Here is a 17,500-nt window from a genome sequence, read left to right on the forward strand (position 1 = left end):
TCAGTGCCTGCATGAAACTCCATGTATCATCGCACGAGACTTACCATCGAAATTTGTTGAAGATTGGCTCCGTTAAGAACCGTTTAGGATTGACTCTGATCCATATTCTTTCTTCAACCCCAACTTATAAGTAGACATCTTCGAAAGTACACGAAACACGTAAGATGGCGTCCGTCATTTCTTGTGGAGCGGATGACGTGATGGTCCGAATCAAACCCATTTAGAAGACATTACTGAGAAATCTTAACGAAGTGTATCGTCGTGTGAGTGACAATTAAATACTAAACATAGTTAAATACAATAGAAGGATTAGTAGTCATGATGTTTCGAATCACAACCAATTCACAAGACATGACTGAGAAAGAAGAGACCTATAGTCAAAACCTTCGAAGGACAGGGGGGGGGGGGGGGTAAAGGGGAGGGAGAGACGCCGAAGGCGTTGCACTCGACGTCATGCAAGAAATCAGAGGTCGGCCATCAGCAGCAGTTCGTTCGACCTAGACGCAAATTCTGAGGAGAGAGAGAGAGAGAGAGGGAAATCTTCGCCTTGGTCGAATCGCACCCTTTTTTTTGAAAGGCGGCCCTTTTGTCAGTCCTGCCATCGTGTGTGTTTGTTTCTGCGTTTGTTTGTCTGTCTGTTAGGAAATCAAGTGACCGAAGAAGAGTGCACGGTTTATTATTATTACCCCCTTTTCAATCGGGCGGCGCGAGAGGTGTGCGGATGTCGATAGGGGTCACCGCACCGTGTTTCCGCTGCGGAATTTTCGCCCTTGTTGCTCTCCCGCGCCGGGCGAAATTAGGACCATCGTATGGGCTATTGGGATAATAAAAGAAAGGGGATGGAGGAGGGGGGGGGGTGGAGGGTTGGTGGCGGCGGCCGGGCTGTTTGATTTTGATGTTGCTGGGTGGGGTGTGTATATGGAGAGAAAGAAAGAGGGCGGGGATGTCGGATTTTATGCTTATTTGGCTTAGATGAAGGGGCTCTCTCTCTCTCTCTCTCTCTCTCTCTCTCTCTCTCGGCTTTTTTTTTTTTTTTTTTTTTTTTTTTTTTTTTGTTTTTTTTTTTTTTTTTTTTTTTTTTTTTTTTTTTTTTTTGATGGGCGTGTAATGTTCATTTTTTATTTCATGTGCGTATGGGATTTTACGGTGTGTGATCTTGTAAGGCTGGTGCGAATAGCGGCTGTTCGCAGATGGGCCATAGAGGGTGTTTTGGCGTTGGATAAACACGATGTTATGCGCTTTGTATATGTTGCTGGGAGAGAGAGTTTTTTTTTTCCTTTATTTTCTAGTAAAAATATATTAATTCTCGCTCTCTTTCTCTCCCCATATTGTGTATGAATATATACACACCAAGAACACACACACACACATATCTATAAATATATTGTTTTCTTTTGTGCGTTTGCTCCTAAAAAAAGATAATTCATTGTGTATTAATTAGTTCTTTGAACATGAAGTAGACGAGCCTCTGAAAGCTTGGAAATAAAGAATCTCCTCTTTTGAATTTTCCGTATCATTATATATGAATATATATCTATTTATTAATCTGGGTATATAAGTATATATATATATATATATACTATTATATATTATATATATCATATATCTATATCTATATATATATATTATATATATTATTTATATATCTATATATATATATATATATATATATATCTATTATATATATATATATTAATGCTTAAAAAATCACAGTAGATGCATATGACTTCATTGAATAAGCAAATACCCACAGGAAAATGATAGGCAGAAATCCGAGCGTTTTCATCTTCACTAAGACATTGTCAAGGAACGAATGAAATACAGTTGGAAGAAAGTTAACTTCTTTTACTGTTTACTCTCATTATCTTTTATTGGTATCTGATATTTCTCTTTTGTATACGTCCCTCATATTCTTTGACTCTCGTATTCATGTATGTTTCGATTTCCTCCTCAGGTGGTGACTATGGGTGACGTGGGCGGCGCCCCTGTACTGTGGCCATGAAGAGATCAACAGCGCTCCGCCCATGCCCTTCCACACCCGTCCCTTTCCTACCCACCACCACCACCGCCTCCGCCGCCGCCGCCCGATTCTTCTCAGCCCACGCCCGCGCCCTCTTTTGGATATGGGTGGCCCTTCTGATTATGGGGGCGCGCGGGGGTGGAGATAACTCGGTCAACAAAGGGGAGGTGGGCGAGAAGGAATGGGGAGACGTGGGCGGCGAGGACCTCGTCTCTCTGGCCGAGTTGGAGGACCCTCTCCCTCCGCCCACGACGCCCCCTCTCCCCGCCCACGTCACGCCCGCGTCCCTGCAGTGCGAGGACCTGTGCGGCCACGAGGAGGCGGTCAGCGAGTCGGCCATACGAGGGGCGGAGCCCCTGGCCCTGAAGGTGTGGTGTCGCAATCACCACCTGAGGATCACCTCCCTCTTCGACGTCTTTCCCCAGTGTGTTCCCAACAACACCAAGATCTTGTGAGTACAGAGTCTCCTCCTCTTCTTCTTCTTCTTATTGATTTTTGGTTATTTTGTTCCTGGGGTTCAATGGAAAGGCACTTGGTGATTGATTGGTGTACGTATAGACATTCCTTATTAGAGGGGAGGGGCTTATATTAATTGTTAAGTAAATGAATTTTCCAGTATATGTAATTTAACACCATCAGGTAAGTTCCTTTCATGGCGGGGCCAGACATTAATTATTAAGTAAATTTGATTTTTGGTTATTTTGTTCCTGGGGGGTTGTTCAATAGAAAGGCACTTGGTGATTGATTGGTGTACGTAGAGACATTCCTTATTAGAGGGGAGGGGCTTATATTAATTATTAAGTAAATGAATTTTCCAGTATTTGTAATTGAACACCTTCAGGTAAGTTCCTTTCTTGGCGGGGCCAGACGTTAATTATTAAGTAAATTTATTTCCTGTTATTCGGGTAAGTTTGATGTTGCTCAGTGTTAAGGTACATTTGCAACACCAAGCCATGTGAGTCAAGTTAATCATTTTCATTACATACTTCACTTAGAGCCATAATTAGTACTTAAATAAATGTATACAGTTGCTCTGTTAATAGTCAAGTGCGAGTGAAGTTTGTTATTTTAATTGTTAATTTTTATATTTATTCTCGTTATTGAGGACACACAGATAGGTCTGAAGTGACTCAATTATCTGCTCTGCACATGCACGTATATAACTGCATTGACATCCAACAAAAACTTAAGGCAGAAAACAAAATAACAACTACTTCTGTCTTTCCGTTGCTGCAATACCAATCCAGTCGTACGATGTAAACAGAAATCTTGAAGCTGAGACCGTGCATCTGAAATTGCCTGCTCTCCGTAAATGTTGCTTGCTTGAATGATTGATATTGTATAATTTCAACTTCCACCTCACCGTCACAGTCATTCAAGCGGGGATTCTTCCGCTGAACTTCTTCGCGTGAAAACTTAAGAGAGGAAACCCAGTCGGGAGAGGAAGTTTGAGTGATTGAGAGTGAGTGAGTGAGTAAGAGTGCACGGTCACAACTCAAGCAGCATTCCCGGCTTGGATGGAAAGTTTGGAATCAAGGAATGCGTCGGATATTGCCGAAAGAAACTTGTTTCCCCCTCCTCCTCCTTCTCCTCCTTTTTTTTTTTTTTTTTTTTTTTTTTTTACGCGACATTCCTGATGGAAATTTATGGGTTACATGAAAAATGACTGTTGGCGTATAGTATAGACGAAACTGCTGCTGGGTACGTTCGAGAATGGCTCCGAATTACGGGCTGATTTTTTTTTTTAGGGGGTCGATTCCAAGGCGAGATTTGAAATTTCGCAGTAGGAGTTGGCGGAGAAAATGAGACTTGTTTTTTTATTTTTTTATTTTTTTTTTTTTAGAGAGAGAGAGAGATGAAATGAATGTGGATAAATATTGAGAGAAAGAAATTTCAGGCAGGAGTTTTGCTTGGGAAATGAGATTTTTGATTTATTTATTAAAATCGACATTTTTGAAGCGTGTGTGAAGTTATGAATGTGGATAAGTATTGATGGAAAAATTTATTATTATTATTATTATTATTATTATTATTATGATTATTATTATTATGATTATTATTATTATTATTATTATTATTATTATTATTATTATTATTATTATTATTATTATTATTATTCAGAATACAAAATGTAAATAGGTATTGATAGAAAAATTTATTATTAATATTATTAACCCCCATTCATATGGAACAAAGACCACAAGGGCCAGTGACTCGAAATTCGAGCTTCCAAAGAGTACGGGATGTATTTGAAAGTTACAGAAGATACTCGGTCATACAGAAAGAAGATATCAATTATTAGAAACCAAGTAAAGCTTTGAAGAAACCAAGAAAGGCTTTGAAGAACTCAAGAAAAACGTTGAAGAAACCAAGAAAAACTTTGAAGAATTAAAAAAAACGTTGAAGAAACCAAGAAAAGATTTGAATAAACCAAAAAAATCTTCGAAGAAACCAAGAAAAGCTTTGAAGAAACCAAGAAAAATTTCGAAGAAACCAAGAAAAACTTTGAAGAAACCAAGAAAAAATTCGAAGAAACCAATAAAAGCTTTGAAGAAACCAAGAAAAATTTCGAAGAAACCAATAAAAGCTTTGAAGAAACCAAGAAAAGTTTTGAAGAAACCAAGAAAAACTTTGAAGAAACCAAGAAAAACTTTGAAGAAACCAAGAAAAATTCGAAAAAACCAATAACAGCTTTGAAGAAACTAAGAAAAATTTCAAAGAAACCAATAAAAGCTTTGAAGAAACCAAGAAAAACTTTGAAGAAACCAAGAAAAACTGAAGAAACCAAGAAAAACTTTGAAGAAACTAAGAAAAAGCTTTGAAGAAACCAATAAAATCTTTGAAGAAACCAAGAAAAGTTTTGAAGAAAAACTCTGAAGAAACCAAGAAAAACTCTGAAGAAACCAAGAAAAACTTTGAAGAAACCAAGAAAAAGCTTTGAAGAAACCAATAAAATCTTTGAAGAAACCAAGAAAAGTTTTGAAGAAACCAAGAAAAAGAAGAAACCAAGAAAAACTGAAGAAACCAAGAAAAACTCTGAAGAAACCAAGAAAACTTTGAAGAAACAAAGAAAAAATTCGAAGAAACCAATAAAAGCTTTGAAGAAACTAAGAAAAACTGAAGAAACCAATAAAAGCTTTGAAGAACTCAAGAAAAACTTTGAAAAAAACAAGAAAAACTTTGAAGAAACCAAGAAAAAGAAGAAACCAAGAAAAAGAAGAAACCAAGAAAAGCTTTGAAGAAACCAAGAAAAACTGAAGAAACCAAGAAATCCTTTGAAGAAACCAAGAAAGGCTTTGAAAAAACCAAGGAAAGCTTTGAAGAAACCAAGAAAAACTGAAGAAACCAAGAAAAGTTTTGAAGAAACCAAGGAAAGCTTCGAAGAAACCAAGACCAACATTGGAGCTAAAAAGGAGGGGCTTGGCCTCGGAAGTTGTGTTTCATACATTGCTAAGTATCTGTCTGTGTCACGTATTGATCTCCGAGAAGATTGCGTACACACGCTCTCTCTCTCTCTTCTCTCTCTCTCTCTCTCTCTCTCTCTAAAAATATCAGAAAGAGCAAGCAGAGGTAGATTAATAGTGCCCAAAAACTATACCAGGAAAAATAAGGAAAGCACACATCATTAATCCACTACGCACCAGCATCGATAATGCAGCGTCTATTCAATGCGTTGCCAGCTCATCTGAGGAATATATCAGGAGTGAGCGTAGATGTGTTTAAGAATAAGCTCGACAAATATCTAAACTGCATCCCAGACCATCCAAGATTGGAAGATGCAAAATATACCGGAAGATGTACTAGCAACTCTCTGGTAGACATTAGAGGCGCCTCACACTGAGGGACCTGGGCAACCCGAACGAACTGTAAGGTAAGGTCTGTAAGGTCTCTCTCTCTCTCTCGTGTGTTGAATTTTCTTGTAATCTTCTTTGAAGATGCTGGAAGTCGAGGAAGGAGATGAAAACAGTTAAAAAAAGAAAGGATATAGATTCAGCAAGTTCGAGTAACGGATGTACTGACGCTCCGGAAGTAGGTTACTGAATTCTTTAGGGAAACGTTGTTGGGTTCATTTCGAATAACTGTTTTGGTTTTTATTGTAGCATAAATATTTTGACATTTATGTTTGTTTCAACCCTCCCTCCTCTCCCCTCAGCCGCCTTTTTATCAGTTCTTTGTCTGTGCGTAATTACAAGAACTTTTCTCTCTTTTGTTTTCACTCACAGTCCAGACAGTCCACGGGGTCTTTTCCATTTGTTTTTCAAGTCGAGTCGTCTCTTTCTTTCTTCAGGTTGTGTGTTCCCTGCTCGACTTCCTGCTTTCAACCCTATTTTCAATCCCCCCCCCCCCCCCCTCTTTTTCTTCCTCCTTCATCCCTCCCCACCCTCAAATCCCCTCCCCTCCCCCCCCTCTCCCCTCCTCCCTCACATTCCCCCAAGTCCCCCTTTCTTCTCTTAAGTGCCTTCGTCTCCATCATCGTTTCCCCTCAGCAGAGGTATTTTTATCGCACTGAGCCTTTGCTGCCTTTGGACGCCTCTCTCTCCTCTTCCACGGCTTTTTCTACCCCCTCCTAATCCCCTTTCCTAATTCCCCTCCCCCCCGCTCTCCGCTCTTAACTCTCCCCCCCCCCCCGACTAAGAAAACTTCAATTGCCGCTTCTGTCGCCGCCAACACCTATAAGAGGATTTGATTGGAGTCGTTCAAGAATTTCTCCCGACGGCAGCGTCGCCATGTAGTCGAGAGGAGGGGATTTGTCCCCCCCCTCCCCCTCACTACTCTCCCCCCCCCCATTTTTTTTGAGGGTGGTGGTGGTGTTGGTGTTGGAGGAAGTGGGTGAGGTAAAGATGGAGAGGAGGCGATGGGAAAAAAGGGCTGGAAAGAGCTAGAATATGTTTTTAAAGTGGCCGCTGTGTTTGTGGGATGTTTCGTGTGTGTGTGTGTGTGTGTGTGTGTGTGAGCGTGAACATTAGGGATTCTAATTCCCCTTAAAGGGGAAACGATCTTACCGTTCCATCTATCTGACCGTTTCCATTATTCTGACAAGTTTCATCTGGATAAGTGGCTAAGGACAGCACAGCAGCAGCAGTAGTAGTGTAGTAGTACGCCTTGGCTGTATTTGTGAGGAAAACTTTCCTGCACTATTATTATTATTATTATTATTATTATTATTATTATTATTATTATATGTGCTGGAAGAAGACCTTCATTAATGCAGGTTTTAATGGCCATTTCAGCTGCGTTTAGTATTGACTACTATACAAAATAAACGGGGCTAAAATAGCCACTATTTTCAATAAAACCTGTATTATTATTATTATTATTATTATTATTATTATTATTATTATTATTATTATTATTATTATTATTTGAAATGAACAAACACTCACGTGGAACAGTCATTGATATTCAAAGCAACTTCCGGGGAAAAGAATAACTTTGTCAAAAAATAACAGACAAGAAATTAACAACTATAAGTTAAAAATCAATGAAATATCTTCATATAAGTCAGTAAAGGTCTGAAAACCAAGGCAGTTGTTAGTTTATAGGGTTACAGTATAGTGACAGACTTAACTTCATGGAAAGCATTAGTAAAGGTCCAACTGCTGATTCATCAGCAGCCATTGCCTTGCTTTCCCAGGTCTTGCGTGGGTGAAATTTTGCCCCTGGGGAGGGGGTGATTATGGTTTCTTGCAATGACTGATAATATTGCCAGAAGACCATTCCACAGTTTGAAGGTAAAAAAAATAAAAATAAAAAAAACCTTTGTTATTTGCTAGTGTGGTAGCTGTATAATACTTAACTGAATTTGATTGCTGGCGCTCAGCAGAGTGAGTAGCACGCACAGGTTCATGGGGCGAACGTACAGCATTAAAGTCAACCATCTAAATCAAGCATTAGGTAGCCAATTTTTTTTTTTTTTTTTTTTTTCTAAAGTTAAGATCCTTAAAAGGTGTTTGACGTCCAGGCAAGAGTACGTTGTTCCAGAAGTTTTAAATTCCAGTCAGGTAAATTCTTAAACACTAATGCTCCGTAGGTGGAGGTAGTTAAAGTGCCATCAGTGCATCCCATGCGGTGCACTGTGGGCATTACTGATGTTCTTTTCAGCGTCCTTTCGGCCCCTAGTTGCAACCTCTTTCATTCCTTTCACTGTACCTCTGTTCATATTCTCTTTCTGCCATCTTATTTTCCACCCTCTCTTAACAATTCAACCATAATGCAATTGCGAATTTTTCCTCCTAGTTACACCTTTCAAACCTCCTTACTGTCAATTTTCGTTTCAGCGCTGAATGACCTCATAGGTCCCAGTGCTTGACCTGTTTGGCCTACTTTTATATCCCGTTCTATTCCAAACCCCGGATGGAACTAGGCTGTTTGGCCTAAATTTTATATCCTGTTGTATTCTGAACCCCGGATGGGACGGGGCCGTTTGGCCTAAATTTTATATCCTGTTGTATTCTAAACCCCGGATGGGATGGGGCTGTTTGGCCTGAATTTTATATCCCGTTGTATTCTAAACCCTGAATGGGACGGGGTTGTTTGGCCTAAATTTTATATCCTGTTGTATTCTAAACCCCGGATGGGATGAGGCTGTTTGGCCTAAATTTTATATCCTGTTGTATTCTAAACCCTGGATGGGACGGGGTTGTTTGGCCTAAATTTTATATCCTGTTGTATTCTAAACCCTGGATGGGACGGAGCGCGACCATGGAATTCATGGGCGAATATCCCCAAGCAATCGTCGAGGAGGACCGAGCTGAAGTGAGCGTCGCCGACTGTGGTCACAGATCGCTTTCGTCCGCGACAAGATGTATGAAAGTCATTACGTCGGTTCCTGCGTCTTTGGAGATGTGCCAAGACCCCCGAATGACATCTCAGGTCATTTCCCTGATGTGGCTGTGTGTCTGTGGGTGTGTGTTGCGGAATTGCAACCCCGCTGCTGCATTGCATTCGATTCAGTCCATTGCATAGATCTGAAATCGCGCGTTCCCGAATGCTCATTGCGGCTGGAATTGGGTTGGAATGCAGAGTTGTTTTGAGGGAAGGAGGTCACTGGGAATGCGAGTGTGGTCGTTAGGCGAAAGGAAGTTATTTATTCCGGTGGAGATAGTGGAAATTGGTCGTCATAAAAAGACATGATTGACGGATTAGGTTTTTTTTTTATTTATTGAGATAGAAATAGAATGTTACCTCTGAATTTCAAGTAGAAATAGAATGTTACCTCTTAATTTGAAATAGAATTAGAATGTTACCTCTGAATTTGAAATAGAAATAGAATATTACATCTGAATTTGAAATAGAATTAGAATGCTACCTTAGAATTTGAAATAGAAATATGTTACCACTTAATTTGAAATAGAAATAGAATATTACCTCTGAATTTGAAATAGAAATAGAATGCTACCTCTGAATTTCAGATAGAAATATAATGTTACCTTTGAATTTGAAGTAGAATTAGAATGTTACCTCTGAATTGAAATAGAAATGGAATGCTACCTCTTAATTTGAAATAGAAATAGAATGTTACCTTTGAATTTGAAATAGAAATGGAATGTTACATCCGAATAAAATAAAATCGTGAAGATATTTCCCAATTTGTTTCATGGAGATATTGTTTTCAGTGCCGACATTTTTACAAAAGTCGCCTCGGGACAATCTCTCTCTCTCTCTCTCTCTCTCTCTCTCTCTCTCTCTCTCTCTCTCTCTCTCTCTCTCCGGTTGAAGGCAAGTGAGATAAATGCGTCTTGTAAGCTGTCTAATGCAAGAGGTGAAGTGCAAGAACATTGCTTGCTCCTAATTAGAATGGAATCAAGAGTCACTGAATGTTGCGTTTGGGAATAAGCGAGACTAGATATTAATGGAAAGAGTTTAATGACTTACTTTGAAGACACGATTTCATATCTTGACGGTCGTTTATGTTAATTTAAGAGAAATTGACGAAATCCCCCAGAAAATAACCAGTTTAACCCTTTGGGAGGTAGTGCCCCAGCTCTCACCCCTTTCATTACTTTTACTGTACCTCCGTTCCAATTATCTTTCTTCCATTTTCCTTTTTATCTTTTCCCAACAGGTTTTCATCCCGTTACACCTTTCAAACCCTTTACTCTCTATGCTTCCCTTTTGGCGTTGAATGACCTCTCAGATCCCAGCGCTTTACTGTGCTTTAGATGATGAATGTTGCTGAAGCTGTGAACTATTCAAGGTTCTGATGTTAACTTGACTTCATATGATTGAAAGTTTAACATCAATGACATTTTAAGGAGTTGTGTGTATATGTATATATATATATATATATATATATATATATATATATATATATATATATATATATACTTATCACATCACCGTGATTCATATAAATCATTCGAGCTACAAATGCCCTTTAATATCTAATTCGCTCTACCTCGGAATTGATATATTTTTCATATATGTACCGAAGGGGATTTTTAGTTGATAATAATTTCTTGTTTCGTCCCCCATGGGATCGAACCACCGTCCAGTGGATGGGAAACGAAATCAGAAACGGACAGTGACGCTATCGAGTCGGCCAGCAGACTCGATAGCGTTCACTGTCCCGTTTCTAATTTCGTTTCCCTTCCACTGGACGGTGGTTCGATCCCATGTGGGGGGTGGACGAAATTATTATCAACTAAAAATTCCCCTTCGGTACATATATGGAAATATATCAATTCCGAGGTAGAGCAAATTAGATATTAATGGACATTTGTAGCTCGAATGATATATATATATATATATATATATATATATATATATATATATATATATATATATTATATATATTATATATATGTATGTATGTATATATATATATATATATATATATATATATATATATATATATATATAAAGAGATTCGGTTACGTATACCTGTATACAAACTTTTGAAATAAGTTCCACGAGATTTACATCACGGTATGTAACTCATAGCTGTCAGATGAAATAGACGCTACTGAATATTGTACTCTCAGCGGGTTGAGTAACCCCACCCCCTCCCCGCTCTTCCCTCCCCTCCCCTTCCAGAACGGTAAGAGGATACCGATGAAGATTTTAGCTTTTTATATATTGAACATTATTGGCTGTGAGATTATTTAATGGTCGAAAAATCTAAAAGTAATCTTTTGCTTATTTTGCCTCTCTCTCTCTCTCTCTATCTCTCTCTCTCTCTCTCTCTCTCTCTCTCAGTCCAAGAATTTATGAAATTATTCAATGCTTATTTTGCGTGTGTATTGCTCTCTCTCTCTCTCTCTCTCTCTCTCTCTCTCTCTCTCTCTCTCTCACAGACACATCCACGAATGTATGAGGTTACTCAATGCTCGAAAAAAAACTTAGAATAGGCTTGCTTCTCTCTCTCTCTCTCTCTCTCTCTCTCTCTCTCTCTCCCTGTCCACGAATGTATGGCAGGGCAAAGGCGCTTCACGGCGTTGAGAAAGATAAATGGGTTTTAGATCGAGTCAACGTACGAAATCGGGCCTGAGATGTACTAGAAGGGGAGTCAAGCGAGAAGGATGTGTGTGTGTGTGTGGGTCTTATCATAGCGTGAGGCAGCATCCATGGGATGCTAAGCGGCTCTGAAAATGTATAAGGGATCTCGTAAGGGCAGAGAACTTATTTAATTCTGAGGTGAAGGAATTACGATTTCTCTCTCTCTCTCTCTCTCTCTCTCTCTCTCTCTCATCGTTTGTATGATATTACTCAGTGCTCTAAAAACTTATAGCAATATGTCTTACTTTTATGTAGGAGATACACAAAGATTCTCTCTCTCTCTCTCTCTCTCTCTCTCTCTCTCTCTCACACACACACACACACACACACATTCGTTGTTGAGATCATTCAGTGCTCGAAAGACCTAAGAATAGTCTTGCTTTCATGTAGGAGATGCATAAAGATTCTCTCTCTCTCTCTCTCTCTCTCTCTCTCTCTCTCTCTCTCTCTCTGTCCATTTGCAAGATAACTCCAGAACTTTTGGTATATATCGATAAAAATTTAACCACGTCACCATGGAAACCATCTCGTTGATTTAGTAGTTATTCCGACGTGTGGTATTCTTTAAGAAATGGGACGTGAATTATCAGAAAAATCCACAGAATTCATTTACTCACCAACTTAATTGAATACTGGAAATGTTTGGTTATATATCGTAACTTTATCGGAGGAATTCTTATAAACGAGTAATTGAATCTTGAATGAAGTCGGTTGGTATTGACATCAGTTTTAGTTTTCTGTAAAAGAAAACTTGTGCCGGCTTTGTCAGTCCGTCCATCCTTAAATGTAAAACAAAAAAAACAAGCTAGAGGGATGTAAATTGGTATTTTGATCATCCAGCCTCCACTCATCAAACATACTAAATTGCAACCCTCTAGCCTCAGTAGTTTTTTTATTTTTTTTTATTTAAGGTTAAAGTTAGCCATGGATCGTGCATCTGGCAGCACTTATCCGAGTCATGGGACACAACCTTACTCTACCGTATGTGGTGAGCTACTGAAACTCTACCGGCCATTGCTATTGGTTTTATACAGCGTTGTCTAGAAAAGGCGATTGCGCCGCATTTTTACCTTATTTCTACTGAGTTTAAAGTTCGAGTGACCATTGTTTCAAACTGATGCCGTACTGTTGAAAGTGAGGAAAACTGCAAAAGCTAATGAAGTGATTTGTCGAAGCTAGTATACGAGGAGTGATTGTTTGTGATTCGTCACACCAACATCAGATGGACGTGACCACACACTCAATCCCCACCACGGAATTTTCAGATCTCAACAACTGCTCGGTATTATATACGACGGTTACAGACCTGATTAGGGAACCAGCTTCACGGGGGCCTCCTCTGAGGCAAATTCGAAATTTATGCCGGAAATGTCAGGTCACGTCTGCGCTGTTGTGTAATGAGTTACAGGTCACGAAAGAAAATGACTTGGCTTGAACAGGTATCATAAGCATAACATTTATTCAGTGAAAATTCGTAGGTTTTGAGCTGAAGTGGTATTGAAGGTGTTGTGCTGAATTGAATTGAATATAGAATTTAGGCCAGAGACCAGACACTGGGACCTATGAGGTCATTCAGCGCTGAAACGGAAATTGACAGTAAAAGGTTTGAAAGGTGTAACAGGAGGAAAACCTCACAGAATGGAAAGTAAGATGGAAGAAAGAGAATGTGAAACTGGCTACAGTGAAAGGTACGGAAGGGGTTGCAGCTAGGGGCCGAAGGCACGCTGCAAAGAACCTTAAGTGATGCCTGCAGTGCACCACATATGGTGCACTGACGGCACTAGCCTCTGACGGGGTTGAAGGTGTTGGAGAACAGACTAATGTTGAGGTTTACATAATGAATTGTATATTATCCTTCATGCGAAAATGTTAATTTTCTCAAGGAATGGAGTTTTCGCTTCCAAAGAATATGGTGTTCCTTAGAAAGAAGTATCAGAAGGTAATGGTTTGTTCGTTTGTTTGTTTGTTTGTATGGTGCTTTTACGTTGCATGGAACCAGTGGTTATTCAGCAACGGGACCAACGGCTTTACGTGACTTCCGAACCACGTCGAGAGTGAACTTCTATCACCAGAAATACACATCTCTCACTCAATGCAATGGCTGAGAATCGAACCCGCGACCACCGAGGTGGGAAGCCAGCACCATACCAACCACGCCACTGAGGCGCTTCAGAAGGTAATATCAGTAAATGATCAAAATGAAAGAATTGTACGTGTAGGAGTTAACAGGAAGAGCAAATATAAGACATCTATATGTAACTTGTGTTCAGTATAGTTTATATTACTGTATAGTATGTATATATTGAAGTCCTGATTTCTTCTCTGTGCCCTGGTTCGAATCCACGAGAGGAAAGAAAAACTTACCCTTCGGTTAACATAAATGGAAATATGTAAAATCCGAGGTAGAGCGAAATTGATATTTCAGGACAATTGTAGCTTAATGCACACACACACACATATATAATGTGTGTTTATGCCACATAAGTTGTTGTGTATTTTATTACACTCATGAGTATTTTTGTTCTTCTTCCACACATTCACACACTCGTTGCACTTTCCTCTGCACCATCTCGAATGACGGTAGGAGCCACGAATAATATAATGTCGTTAAGTCTCGTCTTTCAGTGACGTTTTTATCGGCATTGCTCGTTGTCAATTAGATGCTTGACTTAAGCCAGCTACTTTTATGACGGTGATGATTTGCTTGTTGTTGTTGTTGTTGTTGCTGCTGCTGTTGTTTTTGTTTATGGTATGATTTTGTTTGCTCTCTGGGATTGGAATACTCTCTCTCTCTCTCTCTCTCTCTCTCTCTCTCTCTCTCTCTCTCTCTCTCTCTCTCTCTCTCCTTTGCTTGTTCTTTTTGTTTATGGCATGATATTGCTCACTGGGAATGGAGTACTCTCTCTCTCTCTTCTTCTTCTTCTTCTTCTTGTCGTTTATGGCATTTCTCTCTCTCTCTCTCTCTCTCTCTCTCTCTCTCTCTCTCTCTCCTGCTTGCTGTTGTTTTCGTTTATGGCATTATTTTGCTCCTTGGGATTGAAATTCTCTCTCTCTCTCTCTCTCTCTCTCTCTCTCTCTCTCTCTCTCTCTCTCTCATTACATTTTCTTTGTTGATTCTCCCTGGATTAAAGTCTTTGAGGCTTTCGTACATGTTGATTGTGTTGATGGAAGCGCTGGAGATTTTCTCACACCAGGTCTCCCCCTCTTTTGTTGGGGAGTTGGGTACACCTTTCTCCCTCTTGTTGGGGAGTGCGGTACTCCTTTCTCCCTCTTTTGTTGGGGAGTGCGGTACACGTTTCTCCCTCTTGTTGGGGAGTTGGGTACACCTTTCTCTCTTTTGTTGAGGAGTTGGGTACACCTTTCTCCCTCTTGTTGAGGAGTTGGGACACCTTTCTCCCTCTTTTGTTGGGGAGTGCAGTACTTTCCTCTCTTTTATTGGGGAGTAGGGTACACCTTTTTTCCTCTTTTGTTTGGTGTTAGGACCCCTGTCTTCCCCCTCCCCGTTTGATTGGGATTTGAATCCATTCTCCCTCTCTTGTTGCTTGGCTGGGAAGAAGTCCATCTCTTGCTTTGGTTTAGGGTTGAGAACCCCTGTTCTCCCGCTTTTGATTGGGGTTGGAACCCATTCTCCTTTGTTGGTGGGGTTTTATGAACCCGTTCTCCCTCCTTTTTAATGGCGTGTGAACCTTGTCTCTCTCTCTCTTTTTATTTTGGGGTGTTGGGAACCCCCGTTCTCCCTCTTTCGATTTGGGTTTGAACCTATTCTCCCTCTTTTTTTCTTCTTTTTTTTTTTCTAAGGAGTCTGGAGCTCCATTCTCCGTCTTTCGTTCTGAATGAGAAATCAGTTCTCCCTCATTTCTGTGAATGAGGAACCTCGTTCTCTTTTGTTGGAGTATTGTTCAACTTTTGTTAGGGAGAACCATGCCCTCCCTCTTTTGTTGGGGGAAGTGTGCTCCTACTTATTGAAAGGGCTTGGACACCTTCTACCTCTTTTATTGGGGTGAGATGCTTTGTTGGGGGTTGGTGAGCTCTTTTCTCTCTTGTTGGTGGTTAGATGGTCTTATTTTTCCTCCTGGTGGGGAGGGGTTTCCCCCCCCCCCACCATTGTTCTTTTGTTGAGGAAGGGTTTCTCCCCATTCTTCGTTGGTTTGGGATGGGATTTCCCCCCATTCTTCTTTCATTGGGGAGGGGGTTCTCCCCATTCCTCTTTTGTTGGAGAGGGTTTCCCCCATTCTTGTTTTGTTGGGGAGGGGTTTCCCCCCATTCTTCTTTGGTTGGAGATGGGTTTACCCCCATTCTTATGTCGGGGAGGGGTTTCTCCCCATTCTTCTTTTGTTGGGGGAGGGAGGTTCATCCTTTCTTCTTTTGTTGGGGGAGGGGTTTCTTCCATTCTTCTTTTGTTGGGGGAGGCGTATCCCCCTTCTTCTTTTGTTGGGGAGTGGTTTCTCCCCCATTCTTCCTTTGTCGGGGAGGTTTCCCCCCATTCGGTTTTGGTTGGTGATTGTCAGACGAATTAGAAGGATTTGGAGAAAGGAAAATGGACGTTTGTAAATGGACTGCTTCTGCCGTCTGTTTCTCGTACTTGTGAATATATATATATATATAATGTTTACTCGTAGATTTCGTTAAAGGTTCATTATGTGCCACCAACTCGAAGACCAAAGCAAGACGACCGAAAACTGTTGGCAGGGATTTCTGTGGGGCGACAAAAAACTGGGGTGTCAATCTGCATAGAAGGGGAGAGGGATTAAGGAAGACGGGGGGAAGGTGGTGGGGGGAAGTGATTGGAGGGTCCATGAATCCGCCTATATCTCTCTCTCTCGCGCCTCCTTAGTGTTTTGAGTTACGATTTACACAGTTGTTGCTACTGGGTTACAATAGGCGATTCTCTCGAGGGGATTTTCTCCTCCATGGGAGTGGAGGAATGGATGAGTTCCTCCTGGCGATGGGGATGGGTTGTTTATCTCTCAGAGAGAGAGAGAGAGAGAGAGAGAGAGAGATTTTCCCGATATTTTTCCGAGATGTTTTATCAATTTTTTTTTCGTACGAATACAAAAAGAGTTGAATCTTGAAAACGTTTGGTTATTGTTTTGTTTGTTTTTGTTGGAAATTATTGTTCACATTCGGGATACCATTGTGTGAGGTTAATGTTGCACCTTAAATACTATTAATTTGTTCATTTAGGTAAATATACATGTTTAAGATTGTACTTGTTTTTTTTGGGGGGTGCCACTTTTTTCATGGTGCCTTTTAAATTTGTTATATCTATATATATATATATATATATATAGTTATATATATATATAGTATATATATATATATATATATATATATTTATATAAATATATATTTATATATATATAATAATATAATAATAAAAATAATATAATATGTGTATATGTGAGCGTGTGTGTTTATGTATGTATGTATAATTATTTTACGTGTCTGTCATTGGTTTGCTTTCAGATTTGTAAATTGCTTAATTTACATCTCTCTCTCTCTCTCTCTCTGTCATATCACTTTTGCTTTCTATAAGATGCAACTCGATTCTGACATCCTATCGACGATTACGCAACCCAGCGTCTGATCCTCCTCTGCCACTGGATACCAAAACAATCTCTGAGGCTTTTTTGTTAATGTCATTATTAGAGGGAAGGGATGGATGTCTGCTCTTCATTTCCTCCACCCTTTGTGCGAATGAATCAAATATTAATGGTTATTTAGTGCTTCAGTTTCAAGATATTTTTGCATCTTCATCTTGCAGGGTAATTGGCTTTGGATGCTCAGTTTTGTATCTTCCTCTTGGAGAGTAATTGGCTTTGGATGCTTATAGTTTTGTATCTTCCTCTTGGCGGGTAATTGGCTTTGGATGCTTATATTGTTTTGTATCTTATTCCTCTTGGAGAGTAATTGGCTTTTAGATGCTTATAGTTTTGTATCTTCCTCTTGGAGAGTAATTGGCTTTAGATGCTTATAGTTTTG

The 17,500-nt window shown here is 39.8% G+C and overlaps 1 protein-coding gene across 3 annotated transcripts in view; it reads left to right on the forward strand.

The window, feature by feature from the left end:
• The window catches only part of LOC135195018 (adhesion G protein-coupled receptor A3-like), a 506,010-nt gene that overhangs the window by 35,939 nt on the left and 452,571 nt on the right, over positions 1–17,500 (forward strand). For all 3 annotated transcript variants that reach the window (XM_064221310.1, XM_064221312.1, XM_064221311.1), the window contains one exon: positions 1,955–2,471. In XM_064221310.1, the coding sequence (XP_064077380.1) occupies positions 1,999–2,471 (473 nt within the window). In that variant the 5' untranslated portion in view covers positions 1,955–1,998. The remainder of the gene's footprint in view (positions 1–1,954; positions 2,472–17,500) is intronic.

This window comes from Macrobrachium nipponense, chromosome 15 (genome assembly GCF_015104395.2).
Source record: "Macrobrachium nipponense isolate FS-2020 chromosome 15, ASM1510439v2, whole genome shotgun sequence".
Classification (NCBI taxonomy): domain Eukaryota; kingdom Metazoa; phylum Arthropoda; class Malacostraca; order Decapoda; family Palaemonidae; genus Macrobrachium; species Macrobrachium nipponense.